The sequence below is a fragment of the Triturus cristatus genome, chromosome 7 (assembly GCF_964204655.1).
Source record: "Triturus cristatus chromosome 7, aTriCri1.1, whole genome shotgun sequence".
Classification (NCBI taxonomy): Eukaryota; Metazoa; Chordata; class Amphibia; order Caudata; family Salamandridae; genus Triturus; species Triturus cristatus.
Genome location: NC_140590.1, coordinates 653,774,420 through 653,802,367, shown reverse-complemented (window position 1 = coordinate 653,802,367; position 27,948 = coordinate 653,774,420). Strand labels below are relative to the sequence as shown.

The 27,948-nt window shown below is 45.7% G+C and overlaps 1 protein-coding gene across 1 annotated transcript in view; it reads left to right on the top strand.

Annotated features, from left to right (window-relative positions):
• The window catches only part of RGS9 (regulator of G protein signaling 9), a 714,724-nt gene that overhangs the window by 532,479 nt on the left and 154,297 nt on the right, over positions 1-27,948 (top strand). The window contains exon 16 of the mRNA XM_085617281.1: positions 7,765-7,847. Within this exon, the coding sequence (XP_085473407.1) occupies positions 7,765-7,847 (83 nt within the window). The remainder of the gene's footprint in view (positions 1-7,764; positions 7,848-27,948) is intronic.

Below are 27,948 nucleotides of genomic sequence, written 5' to 3'. Positions count from 1 at the left end.
CAGGGCTCAAACTTGGTTCTGCAGTTCCAAAGTCAGCTGCTCTGGTGTTAAATCACAACTCCTTTGTGACTCGACCACTGTGAACTCCATGAATTGGGTCTCTGTTGGCATGTTGTATTTTCACGGGTGGGCTTAGTCTGACCAAACTCCTTCCTGCAGTAGGTTCCGTAGTGCAATTTACCAGCGCCAGTCACCCGGGCCGTACATTCTTGTGTGGCGGGTCACTTCCTGGGGTCCCTTGGCTTCCCTTCCTGTCCCTGTGCCCGAGGGCTTCAGTTCTTTGTACTGGCTAAGCCAGCAGTTGTTTCTTGCTGCCTTTACTGAGTGCACCTTGTGTGAACAGGGCTCAACCTCCTTAGCTGACAGTTAGACAATCTGGTCTCTACTATTCTAACCGCCAAATGCTGCTTTTCTGCCTCTACCTGGGGCTACGAATGCAATGAATGACTAACCTGAAGATGGAGACTGCCTTCAGGCTCTTCGCCACATCACCCTTCCTCCAAACAACATGAGATTTAGCATGGCTGGTATCACTACAGGCCTCTCGGAGGGCAGGGCAAAGCCTTCTAGTTACTAGGGATGAATAACACATATCTAAAATACAATAACATTGACAATGCCAATACATATTGGATTGCTGAGACCTATTGGCTTTGCTAATGCTTGTCTCGGTGGGGGGGGGGGGGCTTTAGAGTGGATCACAGACCTTGGGCAGCAGAAAGCTATGCCCCCTCTCAATGGCCATCCCCCCTTCAAAGCACTTTCATGGCAGCAGAGTCAACAGGCTGAGGTTCCTGCCCACTCCCCAGGCTCCACTACCTCCTGGTCCCGTCCCATCACACGATGAAATCTTGTTCGAGGTTGGCAGGTCCCCAGAAATTCTCCATATTCGCAAAGATATGGAGCATTTCTGCTCTCACCTTGAGCCGGTGCACTGTGTGCTGCATAGCACCAACGCAGGCACCCTTGCAACTGGTGCAAGGGTGCATGCGTTCTGGGTAGGATTGTTTTTGTGCGGGAACGGATCCTTTCCTCCACAAAAACAATCCTAAGGAGCGTATACCTCTTTCTCTTTCCATGTGAGCTACACACATAGAACGTGGAAGTGACGAGGGGAACTAAAGATATTTCTCCGTTTTGTCGAGTAGGTGAGCCATTTTGTCACAAATCCAGGTTTACAAGTCTTTGTAAATCTGGGTGCGCATCAAAATCCATGGGTCGATGTATGGGAACACCCATGCCCCATCCATGTAACGACTACTTGATGCAGAGTAACTTACTGCAGGGCTATGGACAGCGTTGCATTACTTTGTATTTACTAAACCATGCAAAATTACTTTGTACGGTTTAGTAAATGCCAAAAATGAGTTTGCATCGGACTGTCCCACAAAAGGTCACTATACATAAAATCATAGTAAATCTGGGCCCAAGGGGTTCAAAAGGTTCTGCTGTGATTTATCCTTTTAATACTTCTGTCTTACTCCTGTAGTAAGCCAGGAGTACCACAAGAGTTATAAAAATGAATATAGGAAAATAGAATATAACCTACTTATTTGAAAGTCTTTGTGAATCAGGCTCTCAGAGTTTATTCAGGAGTTAATTTATTGGCAGTGCACAAATTCCAACTGGGCTAGGAGTGAAACCTACTGACTACATACACAGTAAAGGAATGAAAAATGTAAAGAGAACGTAACAAAAAATTCAAGGATGCATATTCATTATACAGAGACGAGCTTGTATATAGACTGGTAAAATAAATAAGTTGGGTGGCTGTGTACTGGTTTTCACTTTAAAGGGGGCATGTGAGCACGCAGAAGATCCCTGGAGACTTTAATTTCAAAGTCAGGTTGCTGTACAAACATTTTGATTTGTTTTACATTTATATTTCCCTTGTTCTGAAATAGAGGCTCCTCAAATGTCCCTACCAAAGGACTGCAGGGGAGACAGACCAATCAGTAAACACAATAGTTCTCTTAGTCCCTGATTATATTACCAGTGTGGAGCAGAATTCCTGTGTGGAATTATATTTCACATATGTATAAGGTGTCCAATGTCCCCACACCCAGATTTACCATGTGTGGAAGCACTGAAGTCGAATTTACCGACTGGAAAATCTAACTGCAAACATCACTTGAGGCTTTGGCTGCAACAACGGCCAACATTCAGAACCCGGTCCTGCCTGACCTGTCTCTATGGCAAGGGAGGGAGCATTCTATGCTGTCTCTTCTTAGAAGTATTTTTCTCCTTTCCCCATCAATCCTGTCTACCACTCTCCTTCTAGCCCCACCCCCACACAGAAGCACCTACCCAGGGTCAGACTGGGACCGAAATAGGCCAGGGCACCAAAAGAAAAGTGGCCCCAGTAGTGAATGAGACAGAAAAAGAAATGGTCCAAAGTCTGCAGGTAGGGGCAGTTTTGAAAGTGTAAAGACACGCTGTGTAAGTGTTGTGCAAGGCATGGAAGGTTACGTGTATTTGTGCTTGCTGTAGGCAATGTTTTTTATACCAAGTAAACCTGCAGTAAAAATCGGACCAGCAGACCATAAAAAGGTGCACAAACAGCCAGAAAACTGCCCGGCATTCTGACCAATCCATCAGGCACTGTCTGATTGCCCTATACACTAGGGTTGGGCGATATCTTCCACTCTGCCTGCAAAATTGGTGGAATTTTGGCCACTCCGCATTACTCTTGTAATGCGGTGTTCTGGCCAAATGCTGCCAACTGCCGCATGGTGGCATTTTTTCTTGCACATGGCTCGCTCACGGTAAGTTGGTGAGCATGAGCAAGATTTGGTGTCCCCAGCACAATATTCAGTAGCTAGGATGGCACCCAGTGAGATTTCTCCAACAAGGGGGTCGCTGGCAGCTGCGACCGCTCGTGGTCAGAAAGCTGCCGCTTGAGTAGAAAATCTACCCGAGCTACAGCAATATCATCTCGAGAAGCTGTGCCCTCTGACACGGTTTGAGGTGCCGTTCGCACTGATTTGTCAGCACAGAACGAGCTCCTGGGTCTAAATCACAGTAGGAGCAGCGCAACGTGCCTGCAGTGTTTACACCCATTTGTGGAATTCCGCAGAATCTCACTGAGTTTGTTTGTAACTCTACGGAATTTAAAGCAGGAAGTAAATATGTACCTTAAACCCCTTGGAAAATGGAATATGCTGCACAATTCTGCACAGTAATTCCATATCCGCAGTTATTCACCATTCTAAGGGGTTCAACTTGTAATTGTACAGTACTGATGAGGTGTTACCACACAGTAATTGTAATGAAATGTGCTGAGTTTGTGCTCTGTCAGTCCATGCGACCATGATTGGGGCCACACTGGTGAAAATACTTCATTGTTACATGCCGTACCAGTGAGAAACCTGCAGAACCAGCTCCAATCACCCTCTCGGCCTTTTCTCTGTAAAATAAGTCCTACGAGTTGAACTAGAGTCACTAGACCAATAACTGCCACTAATTGCTTGCTACCAAACCACCAATGACTAATCATAAATCATTCTTATATCACACAAGTACTATAAAATCTACTCCAGTTTGGACAATGTTTCTGAACCGTTGGCTCCAAAAAATCAACCGTTTATTAAAGCCCATTATAAAGAATCTGCTTGTTTGAAGGGATTGGTAGTTATAGCAATCACAGAGAGTGCTGCAAAGCAAAGGGTGAGCTAATAGTGGCAGCGAAATCTAATGATGTTAAAGCACTAAGAGACAAAAGGGCCAAGTGTAAAAGACTATTAATACAAACAAAGAGAGACTGGGATGAGACTGGGATGATAGCTTCTAGGCCGAACTGATTATTGCAGCTAGAATTAAGGACCACATGGGTTTTTGTAACTAAGGGCAACAAAACAGGAAGTAGCAGCATGGATCTCTTTCTGGACTCAAGTACATGGGTCACCCATTTTTCAAAGTTATACTCTGAGATTACTACTGAACCAACAAGTAACCAGCAAAGAATTACAATCAACCCTGCAGCAATTTCCAAAAAGGCACAAACTTACTCCCCATATTTTAGTGCAGAAGAAACTTTGGCAGCTATTGATGCATTCAAGCCCGGGAAAGCACCAGGTCCCAATAAAATACCAGGCGACCTGCTGAAACACAATAAAGCTGAATGGGAACCGTACATAAATCTTCTCTGTAATGCTGTAGCGGCAGGAGCCCCATTACCAGAGTCTTGGAAAGGAGCCGAAATCATTCCAATTTTTAAAAAGGGAGACCGCCAAAATCTTGCCAATTATAGGCCAATAAGCTTAATCGATACCTTACAAAAGATTTATGCTAAGCAGATTTTATCAAAACTTAATGATTGGATAGAGGGAAACACAATTTTATCACAGTACCATGCTGGGAAAAGAGTCAGAACCAGTACAATCGATCAGGCCTTCAAGCTTCTTTGTATGGGCTGGAAATACACTCTTTTAAGGAAAGGCCACTTGTACATAGCTTTTATAGATCTGAAGGCCGTCTTTGACCTTATCCCCAGAGATCTGCTCTGTAGCTCCCTAAAAAAACAAGGTGTGCCCAAAGATCTTCTTGTACAGATAATCAGATTACATGAAGATAATAATATGAAAGTCAGAGAGGGACCCAGGGGAGAACTTACTGAGGCAATCCCTATAACGCCAGGTGTAAGGCAGAGCTGTGTGCTGGCACCCACTCTCTTCTCACTATACGTTAATGACGCTCCGAAACATCTTTTGGGGTGTAGATGCGATTCACCAAAGTTAGGAGGGGTGCCAGTACCGGCTCTTTTATTTGCTGATGATACTATCTCATTATCACAACCCTGAAGTGATTATTGCGACTCAAAGGGCCTTGAAATAAATTCTAGCAAAACAAAATACTTGGCAGTCAGACCACATAAATCCTTTAAGAAGAATATTGCTGTCCAGAAACAGAAGCTAGAATATGTGCCGAATTTTAATACTTAGGTATCACATTAGACACTAAATTGACCTGGTACCCGCACCTGCAAATAAACGTAAGACTATTCTGCTCCATTTATTTTTGCCAGTATTAAAAAGACACCAGAATAGCATAACCAAGGCAGTGTCTCCTGCACTTGAAGTTTACAAATACAGGGCACAATCCTCAACCATTTATTGGTGCAGAACTTTGGGGTGCTACTTGCAGGAATACGTCTGCGGGGGAAGAAAGCAACTTTTTTAGGATAGTGCTACGTCTTCCTGTACTCACACCCATGATGCCTATCACCATAGATTTGAATATAAAGTGCATAGACCACCAGGCTATTAGGAGACCATTGTTATTCTGGGGGCGTTTGTGGACCACAGTAGAACTTACAAGTTATAAAGAAGGGCTAGAAGAGATTTTAAGGCTTGAGCAGTGTGTAAGCCTTCAATGGGTTGAACACGTGCATACCTGGTTCTGCAAACTTGGGTTAAACCATTATTGGGAAGCGCCCATCTCATTGACACCATCCTCAAAAAAGATTTTGAAAACCACATTTTGGGCATACATGCAAAACAATATTTCCCATAGTTCAGATACTGGCAGACTGACATCCCAGTTCCTCCTTACAAAACCACTCCCTTTCTTTGAGAAATTTCTGGACGAAGTCCAACCTCAACTGGCAAACTCTTTGTAAATGAAGTTCCGCTACGGCGTACTACAAGTTCATTCTAACACAGCCAAATGGGTACGCAAAAATGGTGATGACAACGACTACTGCCCCTTATGTCAAATCAATGCAGTAGAAAATGATTCCCATATACTATTATTCTGTCCAGTATATGCCATCCCAAGGCGAAAATAGATTAAACCCATTTGCCGTAACTTGGGAAATAGGTCGTGCTCTGATGCAACAAGAATTCTAAAAACAGATACTTCACAGAAAAATGTGTTTAGTGTTAGCAGATATTTGTTTGCTGTCAATTTATTAAGGAAGGAAAAAAGCATGACATTTTAACGTCACAATTTCCATGTGCTATTTTAAGTACCTATATGCACTTCTTGCATTTGCACTTTTTTTTTGCCCAGATTCTATGCAGAAAGTTCAAGAAACCTATATGCTCTTGTGCAATTTCAGTGTGCTGCTCTGAGTACCTATATGCACTTTTCTAGCACTTGCACTTTATTCCTTGTCTAGAATCAATGTAGAAAGCTCTAAACACCTATTTGTACCTTCCCAGCATTTGCACCTTATCAACTTTTGCCTGGAACCTATATTTTCCTCTATGTTTTAAATTCATTGTATAGCAAGCCTAGCATTTTATCATATTTTTTGCTTGGAACCTATATTTGCCTCTATGTTTTAAATACATTTTATAGCAAGCTTAGCATTTTATCGCATTTTTATTGACATATCGAGTAAGTGGTTTTATATTGTAAAGGCAACATTTTATCAATTATAATTTCCCAAGAGTGTACTAAGGAAACGATTATTGTAAAAGTGTTTATCTACCATGTAAGAATTGTTTTATCTTGTATCTTTTATGGGTATTTTAAACCGAATAATGATTAATGAATGAATATAGCAATCACAGTTCTAACAAATAGGAAACGCTACATTTCTGCAGTGGTGGCCGCCACAAACAAAGGGATGGTGGGGTGGGTGGAGGGTGCATGGGGGGCTAGCATAGGGGGGTTAATAATATATATATTTTTTAAGGAACTTACCATAAGCTGCGGGCTGCCTCCCACGTTGAGCCTCCGTGTTCATCCTGGCCCCAGCAGACACTGGAGCAGACTCCCTGTTCAATCCCTGTGTTGCTCTCATGGTATGAGAGAAGCGCAGGGATTGGCCTGAGCGGGCTGAAAAGACGCTCTGCTCAGAACAGGGAGTCTGTGCTGTTTCTCCAACCAGGTTGTATGGAACGTAAGTGCGCATGTGTGTTTGGCCAGCCTGAGACGGCCGGCCAAACAAACATGCGCGCTTAGATGTGCACATAGCACTCCTCCTCCCCCCTCCCATGGCCCGGCCCACCCCTCCCTACTTGCGTTGGCTCAGAGCCGACAAATGAAAAATAAAACGATGATAGAGCATCGTTTCATTTTTCACCAGCTGGCCCTGAGCCAGTGGGGCAACGTTTCTCTGCCATTGTGGAGGAGCCACGCCTGCATTTGTGCATACTGTGACACTCAAAGTTCTTGGACTCTGTCCCGTCGCCAACTTCTAGGAACTGGTCTTGCTGTACAATGACACCAGGCTTCTGCAAGCAAGAACAGCATAGAATTGAATGTAAGAGCAACAATTAATAAATGGGTGAATACACGTGGAGTCAGAGAGTTTGCCTAAACTGCCTGGAATCTGGGTGGAGGACAGGGTGGATCTCAGATCTTCAGCATGGCTATTTCCAATCAATGCTCCGCTACTTCAGAAGTCCCCCTGTAGAGATAGGATGGAAATTAAAGACAGAGAACTTAAACCACACAGATAGAATGAAAGTCTATTCAATGGTGTCACAGTGATGCTGTACCCAAGTGGTCAGCCCACCCACCACTGGCATGTGTGACAAGAGATAAAAGGGCAAAGACAGTTGGTCTGAGACATAACAGGCCATGTCATACACATGACATGCCAATAACAGGGGAGTCGATATTCCCACTATGAATTATGAAATAAATAAATCCATTGCATGTACACTTATAATTTCTGCTTAGGTGATTGTGTATGTTTGTGTTGAAAGATATTTCCCCTAAAATAACTATGATAAGGGGCACAGAGGAACAACATCAAGCCGCCTTTAAACTTTCTCCATGGTATAAGTCACATTTTCTGTTTCCACCCAATAGGATTCTTACGCTCGCTACCTAAAGTCGCCGATATACAAAGAAATGCTAGCGAAGGCCATGGTACCACAAGAGACTAAGAAAGGGTAAGTCAGATCGAACAAAAGTAATAGCAGTTTGGGTGCATCACACACTTCAAGCCGTCACTTAGTTATTAAGGTGTTTATGTATATTTTGCTTTAAAAGCAGCATTTTGTTTTTAGCATGTCTTTTAGCATGTCTTACCGAGACTTATCTTCTTTAATGACTTAACAATGACAATAAAGTGATATGCAAATCATACTGACATCGCGAAAAAGGTGCATGGAAGTGCTAAGTGAGATATACAATTCCTGCCTATAAGTTGTACGTGTGCTTCGAATTGTTTTGCAGTAAAATCTATATGGTGTTTTTCTACCTCTGGCGAAGCACCACTATATTGCATTTGATGCACCGGTACCTACCTCTCTACTCCATCAGTTTTGAGTCACCAGTGAGAACTCACTTGGTTGGATAGAAAATTTGGGTCTCTCCCGCACTGACATCCAAAAATGCCACTTCAGTCCCCTCCATGCCCAGTGACGTGGGGATCATGGGATCGCTCGTGAATCCCTCAATGACCTTCTACCATTTATTTTTAGCAGCAGAACTTAGCTTTAGTTCAATTTTCTGTTCCCAGGTCTGGGGTGAGTCTGAATGTGGTGTCTTCTGCCGTTCTGTGACTGGGTGCAGATCACATTAGCGGTCCATCGATGGTTTACTTAACACTCTCTGATCAGGGACTCTTTCTAACATCTGGTCTATTCTGTGTCTTCTGGAAGGGCGCACTGATCCACACATTATGATCTTTTCCTGTTTACAATGACCATCACGGCCCGTAGTGCCTCTGAGTTTGTGTGCATTATTTGTATAGATTCTTTTTTATTGCTTTTTCCTCAAATATGTGTTACTTGCTTGTTGTGGGTTGTCTTTTCACAGTACCAAGTAAAATGCAATTGTCATACCTTATTAGCGGCTGTGAGATCTTAAGTTATAGCTTTAAATGTGCCCCACAAGCGAAGAGTTATCTTGGCCCAAACCATGCTTTTAAGTCAACTGCAATCTGAGTCCAATCTGAATCTTGGACAAGTGGACGCAAACAAAAATAAAAGTACCAGATGGCCATGTGCTGTTGGCTAAACAGTAGGGGCGGGGGGGGGGGGGGACGTAGCTGTAACGACACTGGGGCAAATAAATCGAGCTTTTGTCATCCTACATTAACCTTACTTCTGCACCTCATAGATTGCATGGCGCTGTGAATCTGTCCTAATTTCAGAAAAACTATTCTCTCTGGCAATTCTCACACCTGAAAATTCACTGGATTTGCCACCATGCTGCCATCTGGTATGCCAATAATGCGTGGTCTCTTGGTCTCGGTGGCTTACCCCTCAAGGCTTTGGAAGGCAAACAAGCATGAGCATCACACCAGGAATTAGGAGGAATGCCCAAGAATTGCAGGCCGGCAATTGGCGTCAAGTGGTTGCCACCGAGCCTCAACAAAACTATAATTTCAGTGCTGCTGTGTCTATGCAAGGCAAACCCAGTTTGCAGGCCCCACTACTACTACAGACCAATGTGCAAGTACTGGGAGGAGTGAGCTTGAAATAAGAAACTTAAAAGGGGAACTGGTGTTCTACTAATTATAGCGCAGGGCATTGTCTTAGCATTACCATTACCCAGGGGCAATGCTCAGTACATTCATGTCAATTGTGCAAAAACATATTATACCTGGAAACACGAGGCCCGAAAGACGACACCATTATGAGCACGCTATATTTCGATTCCATGGTTCAAGGATCTAAAGGGTCTTACGATTACTGGGGTCAATGTAGGTGAGTGCGATGGAGGTAGTCAAATTCCCTAAGTCCATAAATACTTGTCAGAGGCATCCCATTTTGAGAAGGATGGTAGTTCTTCAATAAGACAGAGGGACCATGAGGAGTGAGTAAGTGAGGGAATTTGTTACTTGATACGCACTTGAGCTTGACTCGATCCACCTCTTAACGTTGATTAACGCTCAGTATTTTTCCCGCAGGCTGCTATTTGATTTAAGGGATGTTTATGTAAGTAGGGAGTGAGGAGCTGACAGCTCTGAAGGGCATGTGGGTGAGCAATCAAAGTACATTTTATAGTGATAAGTAATGGACTCCACTGTCTACAGTGCTAATATGTTATTTAATTTCTAAAATGCGCTAATACCTGGGCAGGCGTCCTGATTCGAGGTAAGAGAGGGAAGAACAAGGCCCAGGTTAAGTGATAATTTAACAAAATAGCCAGGTTTTGAGGGTCTTGTAAAAATATAGGTGACCAGAACTTTTCTGCAAGGTCATGGAAAGTGTATTCCACATATTTGCTGCTACCACCGAGAAGGTCACAGCACCCATTCGAGCCTGTTTAAATTTAGGGACCGCCACCAGCGCAGTGTCCATGGATCTCAACTAGCGACTAGGAATATAGTTGACAAATTTGTTTTTAATGTGAAAAATGTGTTTCAATGAGTCTGACCCATATGGAGGTCTGTGGACAAGGCATATAGATTGAAGGTTAATTTGCTTGACCACCGGAAGTCATTGTAAGGTGTTAAGTGCGCCTGAAGTGAAAATTGTTTCTGGGCAATCCCAGCGCTAGCCATGCCACTGTGGTTTGAATCCTTTGAGGTCCTATAAGTGATCGGGTAGGCAGGGCATTGCAGTAGCTGAGGCGGCTAAGAACAGTTGCCTGAACCACCACAGGACGAGCCGTGCTTTGGTGCAACAAAAGAATCTTTTGCAGAATCATACCAAAGAAATACAGGTGACACAGGCTACCATGGGATTGATAGCGAAAACTTAGGAAATGTGTTCTGTTGGTAAGAACCGCTCATCCAAGTGTCCATAGCGTGTTGTTGTCAAGGAAAACAATGCACTTGAGCATTGTAGTCAATGTTTGAATATTCTAAGTGTAAAAGGTTAGGTGGTGTGCATTCTAATCAGACCAAGGACAATTGCTCCATTGATCAATTGATTTTTAAGCCTAAAAAGACATTGCAATCTTTTAAAAGGTCTGCGTCAGAGTGGTAAGTCAGCATCTATGATGCAACAGTCAGTGTTAGATGCCGTTGGCCCTTAAAGTAAGCAATAACAAATTCAATATATCTGGCTCTTTATATAAGGGAAATGCGTCTTTATTGATTAGTTAGTTTGTGTGGGTGTGTTAGTGGGTTATTGCAAGAATCATGTTGGTTGAGTGGACGGATGATTGAGTACATAGATGAATGAGTGAGTGTGTGCCAGGATGAGTGATTGTGTGTATGAAAGGATGGATGGACACTCTGTGAGTGTGTTTTCTCGGCATCATGCTGTCTTCCTTTCTCATAGCATGTTTGCTGTGTTCAAAATGGGCCAAATACTAACCAGAGCCTGAAACGAGTTCATCTTTAGTATTCTGGTCTGTCTCGGCTTGTACACCCAACTTCATACAAATAGTTGTAAACTCTTTGTTGCCGCCTTTACTCTCAATACACCAAAACTGTGCTGAGTAAACTAACTGATCTACTATGCTTCCAACCGCTTTTAAACATATCTAGGCACTATCCCTACACATTGCAATTTACAGCAAAAATGTTTAAGCATGTTAGTTATTTAGTTAAAATATATATATTTTTAGAATTATCCTGTTGAATGTGAGGTGTTTATGGTTTTTCTAACACAGTTTTTAAAAAAATCTGCCGTGTTTTTTTCATCTGCATGTTTTTAAAAGAAAGATAGATGGAGGCAAAGTTTCAAAACTCCTTGCACACTGCCACATAATTTAGAAAAGTGCCCAACAGGTGACATTTCTTTGTTCAGTTAGATTATTTTTTTTTGCATGCAAAAGCATTCCTAAGGCTGCACCTACATAGTGGCATATAGTTTACAGTGCTGTTCTACAGTGTTGTTTTTTTTACAGAGGATGTGTCTAGAAGCTCTATGGTGTGAACACAGAATGCACCTCAGCAAGAACCTATGACGATAACTTAAATAGTATTAGTACAAGGAGGGACAGTTCGTTCCATCCTTGCGTAGCATTGTATTTTACCTTGAATTTCAGGGGACTAGAGATGAATCCATGTGAACATGTTACTTGGAACGAAGATGTGAACCATGTGAGAACTGTATTGGATGTCCATATATGGGTGGAGATTATATTAAGTAGCTCTTGATGGACGAAGATGTCAGGGCCACAGAAATATCACTAATGATTTGAATGCAGGCATCTACTTTGTCCAGCGTGTTATGCTAACAATAGATTATTTTAGTTGCTGTATTCCAGAGGCTGAAGTACCACTGCTTTTTTCAAAAATCAAGACGATGTAGTGAGCAATAGGACAGTATTGTGTAAAGTCGTGGGGGTCCAGATTAGGATTTTAGAGTCGCAGGAGTACTTATCTGAAGTTTAGAGGTTATGGGATGGTCCCAGTGAACATGTCAGGAACTGATGGTGTATTGCTAGGGGAAGATGAAGGTGGGTTTGATGGGTTTGATGATGGAGGGGGTGCAAATTCCATCAATATTTGTGGCTTTTAGAGAGGTTCATGACGCGCCGCTGAGATATGTTTGATGGTCATATATTGTGGTCAACTGAATTGAAGGTGAAAGAAAAGTCAAGGAGGGTGAGTATGGAGTAGAAGTGACTGTGGTAGCCTTTGGCAAGGAAGGTTCTGACATTAGCATGGAAATGTCGAATTGACAGCAACGCTCAAAACTAGGCCTTCTATGGGTTACTTCTTATAGTTCCTCTAGTTTTTGCTATAATATTTTTATTTACACCTCCCCTCCAATTTTGTTGATGATTCCTACATCGTATCCTCCTGCTGCATCTTGACCAGTACTTAAGATAGTCATCTACCTCTGAAACTTCTTGGATGTCTCGGCTTGTCTAATTTCTCCATATAAAAGTGATACCGTTCCTGTTGTCCCACTGCACCAGGCTTAGCTCCATAGTCCATGCTTGCATCTCTAGAAAGAAAATCTTTTTTTTCTGTCTCTTTCCACCTTGGTGTCACATAACTCTGCCTCACTTAAGCCTAAAGCATAACTTGGAGTCATATTCAAGTTCATCCCATTACAAATAAACTCTATCTCTTCATCTAGCCAATCCATCACCTATGGAAACAAAGTTGAGGATGCTTGTTGCGTCACTCACTTGAAATGAAATCAGCTGGGTCATTCACTTCCTTTCATGCAGGTGAATGATCATATACATGCACAAGAGCTCATTCTTGAATGAACAGTAGTCATTGCTCTACTAATGAGATCAGAAACTGTACCGTTTACATTTAACCCAATATTATCATAGTCAAACTCAGACACATTGACTTCTAACTGTTCAGCTGTTCTACCCAGAAATCATTTGTCTTCCAAAGCCTTTGTTTCCGACCCCTGTGGGGGTTCAGTACTATTGCCAACATCTGGAATGTTTACAAATATAACCTTTTTTCCAAAAGCAGTTTCATTAGACCAGTCAGTAATTACTGGAGATGATTATACCTGCAGTTCTAATCTGCATCAATGCTCTTTGTGTTTGAAGGACATAGAAGGCGAATAACCTTCTACTGACCTTGAACGGAGGCAGATCCTATTTTTTTCTACTTTCTTCCCAGGCCCCAATGGCATGTGTAGCTCTGATTTCTTATCCTGTGTTTCCTAATATCTGGAGAAAAGTAAATCAGACGCCAGGGAAGTATCACTTTCACACATACTGGTTATGCAAAATGAATAGTTTTAAAAAAAAATGTGTTGAGTTTTTCAGAGGAACATTGGCTATGAGTTTTGCTGACAAATTGGAATGTGATTCACAGAAGTAGGACCCCCTCAAGGGAAGAACCTGCCACAATCAGCCACGAACATAAGCTCAATGATAGGAACTGAAAATATAAGAATAAACAACACAACTTCAGCGTCATCACGCGCCCTCAGTAGGCACGGGCGGAAAGTACAGCAATAATAATAATTGTTACATTTCCCATATGTGGGGTAGGAAGCTCGGGGTGGGGAGGCGGTAGGGGAAAAGCGGAGAGAAGTGCACGTACACAAAAGAAGGGGGGTGGACACCAAACCAATCACATACCGAACGCACAATTTTTGCAGAGGTGTCGTAGATCATGTGTCACGTACCTCAGCATCTCCTACTTGGTCCCTCCGGTCATGAACGACCACGGGGATGCAAAATAAATTGTTAAGCGTGTCACTACTTTGTAAAGATATTGGGCCTGGGTATGTTTAGCCTTCAAATGTGCGCCAGAGAATTGAGATGTTCCCGTGGTGTGACTAGGATGAAATGTGATCCGTGGCAAAGCTGACGACTGGAGAATCTAGATTCAGTCTTGGCCTGGCGACTGAACTGAAAATCATATAATGCTGGGATAAACCATTTCCTCTCTAGTCTAAATACGTGAAACACATTTGTCAAATGTAGGATTAGCACTACAGGTATGTGAAATTCATGTAAGTAGCTTTTGCGAAATTTCGCAAACATTATGAGACATTACATGAAATTACACAAAATGCAAAATCGACATTCACTGCTAAATTTTACCATGAAATGCATTATCATGTCCATCTTGGACGCAAAAATGTATTTCTTGCTAAAAAATATGCAAAAAAATAGTTCCTTGATCAAAAGTCTCTTGTGTTCTGGTCGTTTTTGTTGTTTTCATGCTCCCATGATAACATTTTGCCACGAACATAGTGTAATATTAGCACGTGGTGTAAGGTGTGCTTCCCGTCATCAAGTGAAATATATATTATTAACACTACACAATCTTAGCGGGGGCACCCACTGCGGAGGCGCAATGGCGGACAATGTGTGTGACGTCCAGATATGAATAGGGCGGCTCCTCTATCCAGGTCATTATGCACACTGTCTCCGGCCCTGAACTTGCCTCCTACAAATCATTGATTTCAGGTTTGGGTGTCCAATTGGGTCAATGGTAGCAAATCAAGTTTACAATGCCAGAATGCACTGGGCGAGCACACAAAAGTCCAGGACTAGAAACAATGGGGCAGATTTACAAGAAAGTGACGCATCTGTTAAGATGTGTCACTTTCCCTGCGCCACCTTGAGAAACCCTTGCGCCACTATTGATGCGCCGTATTTACAATACAGCGCACCATGGCGCAAGGATTGACAGATGTCAGGAATTCTGACACATCTGTTGACGCAAAAGTCACACATTGCTGGAGTCGTGTCGCAAGCACGACTCAACTCCAGCAATGCGGGGGAGGCCTATCCTCATTGTGCTGTGTCACTCCTTACGCCATTTGACGCAGTGGTGTCCTAGAAGTGGCGCAGGGAAATCTTATAGATTTCACTGCGTCACTTCTCTGAGGCTTTTTTGCGTTGGAACGCCCACCCTGCATACATTATACCTGACGCAGGTATAGTGTGATGCAGGGCTTTACAACGTGACGCATCTCACTAGATGCGTCACGTTGTAAATGGGATGCATTTTTATGCTGCCGCGGCGTCACAAAAAGTGACGCAACGGCGGCGCAAAAATGACGCAAGGGGCTTGTAAATCTGCCCCAATGTCTGTAGTGGCTTGCAGGAAGGTAGTAAGGTAGGCAGTGGCATAACAATAGGCCCCAGAGTCCCCACGGTGTGGGGGGTGGGGAGGGTCCGAGCTCCAGGGAGCCTCATCCAGCGATGTGTACGAGTGACGGCCCCTGTCCTGAGAGTTCCTGACTGGGTCCGGAGCATGTGTACTTTGCAAGGGGGACTCTTCAATTTTCGTTACACCACTGAAGCTACGCCTGGGTGAAATTTTTGTTATGCAAGCGTAACATTACATAATTTAGGAATTTCACGTTATGCTCGTTGCCGATATTATGTCAGTGGAGAGACATCGACCTCTGCTCACACCTTACCTGCGACGAGCTCCCCTCGCCACAACTTTCCATTCCTGTTTGAAGACGATTATTTTCAATCCTCGTGCCCCATTGGGATGGCGCAGAGTTTTGTTAAGACATGAATGGGCTGCTAACGAGAAAGACGTAACTACACAGTGAACGCGTGGCCGACAAAGACAAGTTAGTAGGAGATTGATGTAGAAGAAAAGACTTCTGGAATAGAAAGGCAAGACACGGCACCGCAGTCAACAGATGGTTCTGACCTCCACGGAGTCCAGCCAAAGGCGCGCGAGAGGCGCCGCTCCCTTTGTGCTCGGCGCGAGTCAGAGGCTCGGCGGGGCGTCTCAGAGGATGCGGGCGCCATGCTGGACCAAAACGTCTGGGCTAGAGAGAGACTCGGACATGAAGGACGGCTTTCCGGCAGAATCAGAGGAGCGGGCTAGTGCGCGCGTTCTCCATCACTTCAGAGAAACGCCTCCGAGTACATGCAGTCCTTCGAGAGCCGCCTTTGTCAAGGGGATAAAACAGGCACCTCGACTCTTAACGGGGCCCTCAGATCTCCGCGGTATCCCGCCAGAAAGGCGGTTACTCTATAGTGCAGTGAAAGCTGAAATACCTTTTTCAGACAAACCGGAAGCCCGGCCTGCGATCGACGAGAGCGGGTCAGCACTGAGTTAAGCAACACACAGAGCTTTTATTTGTTTGTCATATTCCGGTGACTAACCAGCCAGGCAACCAGTGTGTACTGCACCGAAGGACACAGATGTAAGAAACGGAGTAGTGTTTGCCTTCGCCCAAATGCTTCTATTTAAACGTTCTGTACATATGGTTTATTTAGTCATGCAGTTTCTTGTACACACCTAATACTTTCGTTTCTGCGTTTTACAGCATTAAATGGTACAGGTCACATGCAGTATGTAATCTTTTTTTTCATACACTGACTCGTTGGTGCTGAATCTAAACTGAGCGCTCGGGTCTTAGTAATTATGAAAGGTAATTGATGAGCAACATAGCCAGTGCTGTCATAAGGCGAGGAAAGGACTGATTGTTCTGCACATAAATTTAATAAAAATGAAGAAAAGGGGCAACATTCGAATTTGACTTTAATGCAGCTTGAAATCATTAGGTCTCGCTGAGCCCCAGCGCTTGCGCTGGCTCGGAGAGACATTTTATAGTTGGGATTTTCAAAGTGCTGCCGTGGCCTAAAGCTTCAGTGCACGTGAACGTGCACGCGCGCAGCGCCATGTGTCTTTCCTCTGCAGCACGCGATCGCAATCGCGATCACTTTCACTTTCGCGGCGATCGCAATCGCGATCACTTTCACTTTCGCGGCCGCGGCCGCGTGGCGAAAGCTTGTTATTCTACTGCTGCCCTTCCCTGCTCTACAAGAAGAGCTTGTGTCTTTGGTGCTTCTGCTCGTCGCTTGTTGAGCGGCCCTTTCTTTCTCCGTCGGTTACACTCGCCCCAGCCAGTTTACGCCTTCCTTTGTGCACTGCGCAACAGGCACCAAGTTTGTGAACCTGGGCAACCTGGGTCTGAAGCATTAGCCATGTAGCAGTGCTGGGTGGCCTTGCATGCTGCACCGCTGGGGACCGGTGGGCGGAGTATTGGTCGAATGCTAAATAAGAGCTGGTAGATCCTGAAAGGGTTAAATGCTGCCGGTGTGGTGTCCAAGCCGATTTCAACGCGCTCACCTTAAGTTTAGTACAACACAAACCAGAGGGACATTGGAATTAATCGAATTTGCACAATCTGATTATAATTATTTTTCTCGCTTGTAAGAAGCCGTCATTGGGTCGATACAGTCAAATGCTACTAATTCAAGTGAACTCGGAAATGCTCAAAAAGGCAGTCGGCGCGTAGCAGAAACCAGTCCCTAGTTTTATTTAGCTCCTGGTTGAATATCAAGTATACAACGGAGGTGTTAGAACATTGCTTTAGAATGCTTAGCAGTAATTCTAAGTACGAGCTTATTAACAGATGTGGGTACTGTTTATTGCCCCGTTTCTTCCCACATATCGACCTGCACCTCTTTTTATATGTTTTCTACAATTGCGTGTTTGTGTGACAACTTTATAGCACCTGCATTAAAAGGGCCGCGCCTTTTGCAAGCACGCGCGCCCAGCTAATTCTTCTGAGGGAAGACTTAATAGGTCCATGATGCGTTCGTTTCTTCAGAGACGTGTACAATCCCTGAACCAGTGCTCAGTTTGGAGAGACGTCTCTCACAGCAATGCCATATAACTCAGAACCTTCTATGTGTGAAGTAGTTTGTGATTGCTCGCACTTCAGCGGTAGCACAAGTCTGCACAACACGCATTTGCTTTCTTCAGGCACCATCCGGTGACACCACCTGCTTCAGTGCACCCACGCTGCTAGTTGTAAAGACAGACACGTCCGGAGACCCAACACACGGGCACCGGGATCGAGAGCGTTCCCTCTAATTCAGAACTCCTCTCACTGCCACTCCAGAGTTGGGGGTCAGTTCTAACTCGAGGAAACAAATGGATTGCTTTTCCTCCCCACATTCTTCTTTCTGCCTGTCCTGTCACCGGGTCATAATTTCTGCTCTTTAGATGGAGTTAATCGTATTATAAACTTCGTCTGCGCATTTTATTTGCCAGAGACAATGCTGCTGCTGGGGAAGACCGACATTTTGGAATATGGGCTGCGCATTTATCAATTATTGGCTTTCCACTGGAGTCTGGGAAAACCACAATGGACGGAATTAGAGCGCGGCCCAAAATCATGGGTACTTTGAAGTAATCTGTTTTCTTGTTTTCTTTTGAAAACAGATTTTGGTTGTGTGTGTTTTTAACAAAGACTGGGGCCTTTTATCTATCAGGCGTGAGTGGAGCTGTACCAGAGGAGATGACATCAAAACACTTTTTAATCGACTGGCCAGGTGTTTTGAAACTCCTGGCCCAGATGACAGCGTTAATGCAGTCGTATCCCGCACCCGGCACACTCGCATGGACCAGTTACAGCTCTCAGCCACCTCTGACAAACATGGACTGTGTGTGAATGAACAGCTAGAGCCAGCAGAGAAATGCCAGATTCCTTTCAGCTGAGCAGTTAATGTGGATCTGCTATATTTCTACAGATACTTCTCCTGGAATGGGATAAAACTAAACAAGCATTGAAAATGCAATAGGTCGCGCCTTTTATTAAGTTAAAGCCATTTGCTTTGCTATACAATACCATTAGCAAAGCAAATGGCTTTTACTTAATCAAAGGCGAGACCTATTGCATTTTCAATGCTTGTTTTTAGAAAGGGGGCAAGCATGAGGGCGTGGGTCGTGGGTCTGTTTGTCAGCAAACCTCCATCCATCATGAGGGTGCTCAGTTTTTTGATAGAACGCTTCCACTCAAAATTATAAACCCTATTCACAGCAAAGAAAGCAAAACGTTGGAAAAATCACCACTACAGAGGCTTCTGTTAAAAGCAAAAACCTCTTCCAAACCACAAAACAGCCCTATACTAGACTAGCACATTACACATTCAGTAGACATATGCAAGACTATCAATCAGTAAGTTCTTCAGATAAACGATTAACAACTCACCAACAGGACTATGCAAATCACTATCATACCATCAAGCCCCCTAGTGTACCCTGAGGCAGAGGCATGGGCAGATTGTCAATTATCCAGGGCCCACACCTTCCAAGGCCACCCTCCACCCTGGGGAGAGGAAACTCTCTATATTCAGCCCATCTCTGTTTATTGTTGTATCTCATCCTCTCTCATGTCTGCCTATCTCCACCTCTGAGTCTGTCTCTCTTTGCCCAGAAGCATCTTAAAGATTTTTTGGGTCCCTGATATATTACAACAGTTTTTGTGTGAACATTTTTTCTGAAAGTTTGCTTGGCATCATGAGGGCAGAAAATGGGTATAAAAAGTAAGAACAGGGGCCTCAAAATATGTCTTGCTTCCAAAATCACTAAGTCGCCTCTGCCCTGAGGGTGACCCTTACAGATAGCTTCAAATACAGAACTTGCAGACTTCCTCACAGCTCTCAAGGCAACCACATACAGTGATGACTTACTCATCTCAAACGTCCTGAATCTCCCGCAGGCAGTGTCATCTTACGGATTTTTGGAGCTTCAGGGATCCTGTTTTCAGGACAAATTTTCAGTTATTGCCCATTTTTAGCTAATTCAAGCCATCATGATGCCAAACAATATTGAATTATTGATTAAAATTACAGGAAAAGGGTCATGAAAAAAGGCTTGGAGGCTCAAGCTGCTGGCATTTGCCAGCCAAGTAGTACCACAATGAAAGCTTAAGCAAGCATCACTAAAGACCTGAAGTAATGTCCTGAGGAAGAAGGAGCCAGTGTTTAGTTGCAAGGCATGAGAAAGCATGTTAGAAATGGGGTTTCTGGTTGGCTAGGATATGCACCTAAGCCAGGCAGAACCCACTACTCTAGTCAGGATAAGGGAGTTACACACCCAAGATAACCCCTACTCACCCCCTTGGTAGCTTGGCAGAGTACTGAAAAACAAACTCAATTGTCCGTGGGTCTAAGGTGTTACTCGGTGCTCAACAGCATCCTGCACAAGTAAAATGTATCTAATCACACCTAAGGGAATCCCTAATGAGGGGACGGAATCCCATCACTCACCGAGGTGACATGCTTCATCGTCTGGCATCTCCTCCTGGCTGTAACTCCTAGTACAGCCGAGGTCTACAACCCCCTCACTATGAGGGAGGAGCTCAGGGATGTTTTAAGGGTTTCCTAGGATATACTAAAAGCCAGCAGGTGATGAGCTAAGGTGTATCGCTAAATTATGGGCGCAATGCTAGGAAAAAAGTGGGAAAAAAGTGTAGTAAAACTGGCTACCAGGGGAAAAAAAGGTTTAATATGTATCTCCTGGTGTCAGGATTAAAAACAGTGCTAAGGCAGTTTTTGAAAAAATAAACTGCAAATATTAATTTATTTATTTATTTTGAAGCTTATAAAGCGTGCAGCTATCCCCAACGGGGGTGTCCCGGCGCTACGGACAAGGTGCAGTATGAGTATCTAGCGAAGCTACAAGTTGGAGAACAACCAGGTTTTTAAGTTGCGCCTGAACAGGCATTCAGATTCCGTCATACGGCGAGATAGTGGCAGGCCATTCCAAGATTTAGCAGTAATAGCAGCAAAAGCTCTACCCTCCCATTCTGGAGCAGCGAAAACGGTGAGGGCGAAGGAGACAGAGAGGATTAGATCTAAGTGCTCGATTGGACTGGGCAAGCTTGAGCCTGGATCTGAAATATGCAGGCCCTTGACCTTTTAGCGCCCTGAAAGCCAGGACCAAGGATTTGAAGTGGATGCGGCTAGTCACAGGCAACCAGTGTAGCTTCTGCAGAGGAGGGGTTATTGAGTGACGGTAGGGGATATTACATATCAGCCTTGCTGCAGCATTCTTCACAATCTGCAGACGTTTAATCAGATAGGCTGGAGCTTCCACATACAGGCTATTTGCGTAGACCAAGTGTGCTGTTATGAGAGCATGGATGATGGTCCTACGTGTGTCCAAAGGCAGGAAAGGGAGAATTTTTCGAATCATACGAAGCTTGCCAAAGCACACAGAGGTGACCTTATTAATTTGTTGTCAAATTGAAAACCCAGATTCCTAGCTGAGTTTACCGGTACAGGGGAGGGTTCAGCTCAGACGGCCACCAGAGTAGAGGTGGGGGTGGGACTTTTTGATTAAAAAAACAACACCTTGGTTTTGTCCGCATTGCGCCTGAGAGTGTTGAGAGTCATCCACGATGAAATGTTGCCCAGGCAGCGTCTGAAATTGGAAAAGCTAGCGTCAGAGTGATCTCTAAAAGAAAACACAAGCTGTGTGTCATCAGCGTAAGAGATCACTCTGACCCCCCCCCCCCCCCCCCTGATTCAACCACCTCAGCCAGAGGTGATAGATAGGCATTAAAAAACAGTGGGATCAGGGCGGAACCCTGAGGGACACCGCAGCTAAGTGGTTTTTTTCTCAGAAACAAAAGCTTGGAGGAGGACCTGTTGAGTACGACCACTTAGAAAGGATCTAATCCAGGCAAGGGGGGTCCCCCGTATCCCGAGATTGTGTAGTCTATCAATCAATATGGCATGGGAGACCGTATCGAAAGCCGCGGACAGGTCGAGGAGCACAAACATGGCCGCCTCGCCTGCATCCACGCATTCGCGAATAGTCTTAGTCACCTCCAGGAGAGCAGTCTCGGTGCTATAACCGGACCTGAATCCGTATTGTGAATCATGAAGCAGTTGTCTAGACTCCAGGTAGCCAGCAAGTTGTTCTTGCACTACTTTCTCTAGTATTTTGGCTAGTTTAGGAAGGCGAGAGATAAGTCGGTAGTTACTGAACACCGTAGGATCGGCTTCAGGTTTTTTCACAATGGGGATCAACATGGCCTGTTTCCAAGACGTGGGGAACAGACCAGTTTGTAGGGAGGAGTTCCAGATTGAAGTCAGAGGAGAAATAATGAGGGGGGCGAGAGAGCTAAGCAATTGGGCTGGACACGGATCCAGCGGAGACCCGGATTTACACAACAGCATTTTTGTCAGGGATGTTTCGATAGCGATAGTGCTGAAAGACATAAAAGCCTCCTCCTGGGGAACCTTAGAATCAGGGGTAGGGATTGCCAGGGGCTGATTGAATGTGGCAAAGATATCGATGATCTTACCATGGAAAAAGTTAGAGAGACCATCGCAAAGGCTTTGGCTGGGGCACATCGGACAGGAAAGGGAAGCAGGTTTAGCAAATTCTTTCACTATTTTGAACAGAGTTTTTGAGGACTTTTCAGCAGAGCTGATTTTACCGATAAAATACTCCCTCATTAAAGTACGTTTAAGTTTGTGGAATTTTTTAATAGCGGCTCTGTAGGTGGCTTTAATGTCTGGGTCATAGGCTAGTAGCCATTGGCGCTCAAGCTTTTTACAGTTGCCCCTCTCGGTGCGTAAGGCAGAGGAAAACCATGGTGCTGAGGGTTTTAATCTAGAGGAGGATATAGGTCGCAAAGGAGCAGTAGCGCCAATAGCCGAGGATAGCCGGGCATTGAAATTAGAGACATCGGTGTCTAGATCACCTACTGACTGCCAGGTAGAACTGGCAAGAACAGGTGCTAGTGAGGCACAAGTAATCTTATACCATTTCCTGCCTAACTATCTAGTTAGAGGGTCGGTCTACATGTTTCAGCTATCATGACCTATGGAGTATTTAGCCTTCCTCAGGACCTAAAAGTGTAAACTACTGCGTAATGCGTGACAACAATAATACTAAAGATAATGAAAACGTGAGTGTAACTGAAAAAAGGAACAGATACAACCTATCGCACCACAACCCCGTCCAGGAGGCGAGTCGCCCCTCTCCCTCCCTTTCTCCAACCCTGCGTCCCTCATGCACACCATAGCAAACTACTGACACTGTGCTTTGGTGCCAAAAAAGGTTGCAGTTTATTCAACAACATAACATGAGTATACAATTGCAATCTTGATTACCCTATTGCTCTCTTAATATTCCTATGAATATACTTCCTTGTCCTTGCACTTCTTTTTCATTGCTGTGTGGACCCAGCCTCCTCAACTTAGGGGGGGAGGGAGGGGCCACCTTCTTGGGCCTCTGTGCATGGGTCAAGGCTTCAACTTGCTACCGATTTGGGACCTGCCTGGGCTGCAAGTGCCGTCCCGCTTGCCCCCCCCCTTTCGTGGGCCCTCCCTGCTCCCCGGGGTCCCTGCCGTGTGGCATCCCAAGGACCTAAGTTGAGCATCTACTCTTTCTATCCTGAGGCTAGTCCTTCCATTTTGCTCCCTCGGTACCCCCGACGTGAGGCATCCCGAGGGTCCTGTCCTGCTGGAGCATCACATCTACTCTTTCCCTGGCGGTAGGCCGCCCTTTGCTCCCTCAGTGCCCCTGCCGTGATGCATCCCAAGGACCTGTGTGAGCCTTCCCTCTACCTTTTACTAATTCTCTCATTTTTCCAGGGTTTTTGTGCTCCTTCCGCCATGCTACCTACGGTCTCCCGATCGGAGGGAGCTCCCCGCTTTGCCCTAGGTCCGCCCGCACCCACCCCCACTGCCCTCGTCTGGGGAGGCCTGTATCTCAAACCCTTGTGCCCCTTTTCTCCTCGGGGGCCCCTACCCTTGGGGGCCACTTACAATTGCTGGCGGGGTGGTTGCCCCCGCAAGCCCCACACGCGTGCTGGAACCTGCAGGACGCCCCCATGTACACTCGCCTTTTTCGAACTTCCATCAGATTTTCACTGCTTTGTCATTGCCTCGATTCTTTCCTTTGAAACCTTGTCCCCGTCCCTCATCTTCGCCCTTACTCTCGTATGGCCGAAAATCGCCCTCTTTGCTGCTGACGCCTTCCCTGGCTGCCACCATGTGCTTCGTGAACCCCTCCATGTCCTGGCAATCCCATCCCATTATCGGCCACACCTGCATCTTTTCTCTGAAACCCTCATCGTATCTCAGCCATGCCTCACCCTGATACTGCTGCTGTGCTTCATGCACTTTTTGCTGGTATAAAATTAGCGCTGCTGCGCTTTCTAGAAATTTCTCAATGAAAACGCATGCCAATGTTCTGAAGGCTTTTAGCCAGTTTTCTATCGATCTTTCTACTCTGGCCCTGTGTCGGTCCCTCCTGTCATCGTCCTTTTTGTCTTGCACCCCTAAGTCTAATCCTGCCTGGCGCATTCCAACAGTGAAAAAATGTCTATGAACTCTTTCCTTCATATTCTCTCCTTCACTTTTAGTGGGATGAGATTGGCCAGCCCTAACAGTTTTGTGGTTGTGGGAGGGTCACTCGGGGAAGGGCGCATATACCCACTGGCTGGCTTCCCACTCTGGTCCAGACCCTCCCCCACCCCGTTTGTACCCCTGACCCCGGGGGCCATTGTCCCCTACTTCGTGGTCCCTCCGGGTCCTTCCCCCCTATTGTGTGGAGTCTGGCTGGCACCCCCTTTTCCTTTGCCTGTTGCCCCTTTCCTGCTACCCCCTTGGTCAGACCTATGCTATGGCTTCTGGCTTCCCCCTTGCCCCTCTGTGCCCCACTGGAGGCTTCCCTGGAACAGGGCTCGTGCCCCTGTCCATTGCCACCAAGGCATCCAAGCCGTCGGGAGAGCGGACCTTGGTCCCCATGCTTCCCCTTGGAACTCCTGCCGCCCCGGGCTTAAACCTGTCTGCCATGGGGGTGGCGCGGCCCATCGACCCAGCATTGCCCCACTGCATGCTCCCATTAGTGTTCCCATGTTAAAGTTGCACCCTGGTCTCCCTTCTAGAGGACCCTCCTGCCGCACCCTTGCTCACCCTGTCTTGCCGCTCCATGCGTCATGCTTACCCTTTGCCTAGTTGATCGTGGTGGATCGCCGCCCACGTGTCTCCTTAGGGGCCGCTGTGCTGGCTACAGACCCCTCCTCATTGCTTGTCCCTTCAGTCTCTGAGCTGGACACCAGTTCTGGAGTTGCAGCCCTCCTGCTTCTGGCCTGCGGTTGGTTCCTCCCCCTTTGCTCCCTACCATTGGCCCTGGTGTTTTTTGTGCCAGCTTTGCTGGCTGTCATTTTGGCTGCATGCCCTCTGCCCCTGGCCTGCCGGCCGTCATTTTTCCTGGGGCCTGCATCCGCTCTGCGCCTCTTCACATTCCTCTCTTTGGCCTCTGGTTTGCCCCGGTCCTCCCTGAAGAATACTGGTACTTGCGTCTTCCTCCTGGCTTGTGTGCGCTTGCTTGCCATCCCTGCCAAATCCCTTGTGCCTTGGTGCCCTCCTGATGCCGATGGCACCTTCCTGGTGCCTGTCACTGTCTTCCCCCTTGCTGCAACCGGTGTGGCGTGTTTTGCTCCTGTGGCTTCTGGTTACTGATGTGTCTCTGATAAGGGGTAAGAGTTTCCTCAGCTACATTCCTGGTCCTAACTTTCAAGGGCGCTTTCGAGCTTTGGTACCTGCAAGTCTCAAGCTGTGCCTCTTTCCGCTTCTTCTTCCTGTGTGATACTTAAATCCCCAGTTTATGTGGCACAATGGAGAATTTATTGACAGGTCGCGAAAAGGACTGCCGCTCCCCTGGATGATCAGCTGCTGTTTGAGAAAGGCATGGGGTGGGGGCACTGCTCCCGCTGCTCCCGCCGGTTAGGAGCTAGTGAAAAAAGGGGGCACGGACAAGATCCAGCAGCAGTCCGCCACTCACCCTGGTCCCCACAGCTCCCCTGGACACTCTGTTGCTGCTTGGAAAGGCGTGGGTGGAGGCTCAGCTCACGCTGCTCACGCTGGGTAAAAGTGCTCCTGCCATGTAACGTTACTTGCCGGGGGAAGCGGAGGCTCCGTGATGGCTCCCGGGCACAATCCCTCCCAACGCTGGTTACCATGCTGCGCAGACGCTTTAGAAAAGGGCGTGAAAATGGCTCGAGTGCGCCACCGCACGCCACCGGTGATTCTTCTCCTCCCTTTTTGGAAACAAAGGATGGCTCCGATAGCAGACCGGGTCTCCCCCCGAGGCCGCTTTCAGATGCCGAGGGTGGGAGAAAACACTTCCGGAGCGCCGAGGGCAGCAGCAGTAGTGTTGATGCAGATGGACTGGCAGGGGGCCTGAGTGTGGAAAAACACACCGGAGCGCCGGGGGCTGAAGCCGGACGGGTGGTGATGTGGACAGCCGGCAACTTCTCAGTGAGGCCACTGGTATCTTTGCTCCTTTCTCTTCGATTGCCTGCCGCGATGCTGCCGCATTCGTCGTCCTTTGCTGGTGCTGCTCCGGTCCGGATTCTTCTTTCTCTCCTGTGATGTGGGGAGGTATGTGCCTATCTGGGCCTTTTGCCCCTTATTTAACCCCCCCCATGCCGCATTCGCTCGCCCCCGGATTGGGGGGTTCGCTCTTGCCCTGGGGTGATCAATCGTGGTCGCCCCTTCCCCAGTGGGCTATTCAAATTTGTGGGGGGGGGGAGGGGACAGGGCTGGCTGCTTCCGGCCGGCGTTTAGCCCAAGACCCTAATGGGTCCGGCTACGCCTTCCCCGGCCCGGGTGTCTTGTTTCAGTTCTGGGAGCGTGGTGTAATTGACCTGTGTAGAAAAAATACAAAAGGCGTAATCAGATACTGGTGTAACAACTAGTAACTGAGAGCGAGTAATAAATACTCTTTCACTCAACTACATATAGTGTAAAGAAACAACTGTATGAATATTGAACTTACCCGTACTGTGCAGGTAAAGAACCTCACCTCACCTTGCCACAGCTCAGGACTTGAGGCACCGCTCTAGGAAAAAACATAGTTGACAGAGAAACCAGACTCATAAGTATTTAGAAGTCTGTCTGTAACATTCGGATTTAAACAAAACTCATCTACACAAAAGACTATGGTCATTGATGCATATAAAAGTGGACATTCAGAGTAATGTTACAAATACTGGACACTCAAACATAGCCTATATGAATCGGTCAACCCAAAAGGGGACCAACTACCAACAGACTATAGATATGCAAGTGTCTAACTCGATGGTGAATAATGTGCATTGAAGCCAAACAAACCCTAAAGGCAAAATAAGTCTCTTTAAATGTATACAGCACCAGTTGCAGTAATCCTGGTTACACTTCCAACTGTGATGTGCCCAATCAAGATTATAACGACTGGCATAAAGTAAAATGAACTCCATCGAAAAACCGCTATTATTAGTCAAGACACTGCGTATGTTAAGCTAATAAAGCTTGCAATGGAGCTTAAAAGGAGTCATCAATTAGTAATACCTGACACAGACGAACTCACACAAGTAAAGAGAGTGTCTAGGTATGCACGTACAGCTCGACTCTAAACGGGCATTATGGAAATGACTACTGAGCCTGTAACTTCGCCAAAGCACAAACCAAATGTAGCAGGCAATACAATGAGTGGCCAGGCTTATCCCAGAGGAAAAGTGTAAAGCGTTTCTGAAACACACTCACACCAGTGCCACACTGAACACACCACAAAAGAGACTCTACACATGATTACATAAAAATATCTTTATAACACATAGACCACAATCACATACCATACATCACTTTGTCAACTAGGCAATTGTCATAACATCACAGTTAGTGCACTAAAGTAAATACTTATAGAATGCACGTCATAAAACCACCTTCACTGCACATATAAGGTGAATCCTTAAATGATGCTTGTTATCCTGACCATGCAAGGCAAAAACGACATACACTAGAACACATCAAGGCCTGTAATGCAGGTTAGTTCATACCTAAATCATGGCTGCTGGGCATACTATGCCAGTCATGGAAATGGAAGGAAAAGTAACATAATCACAATATCAGGGCATAAATATGAAGCCGTTAAGTAAGGGA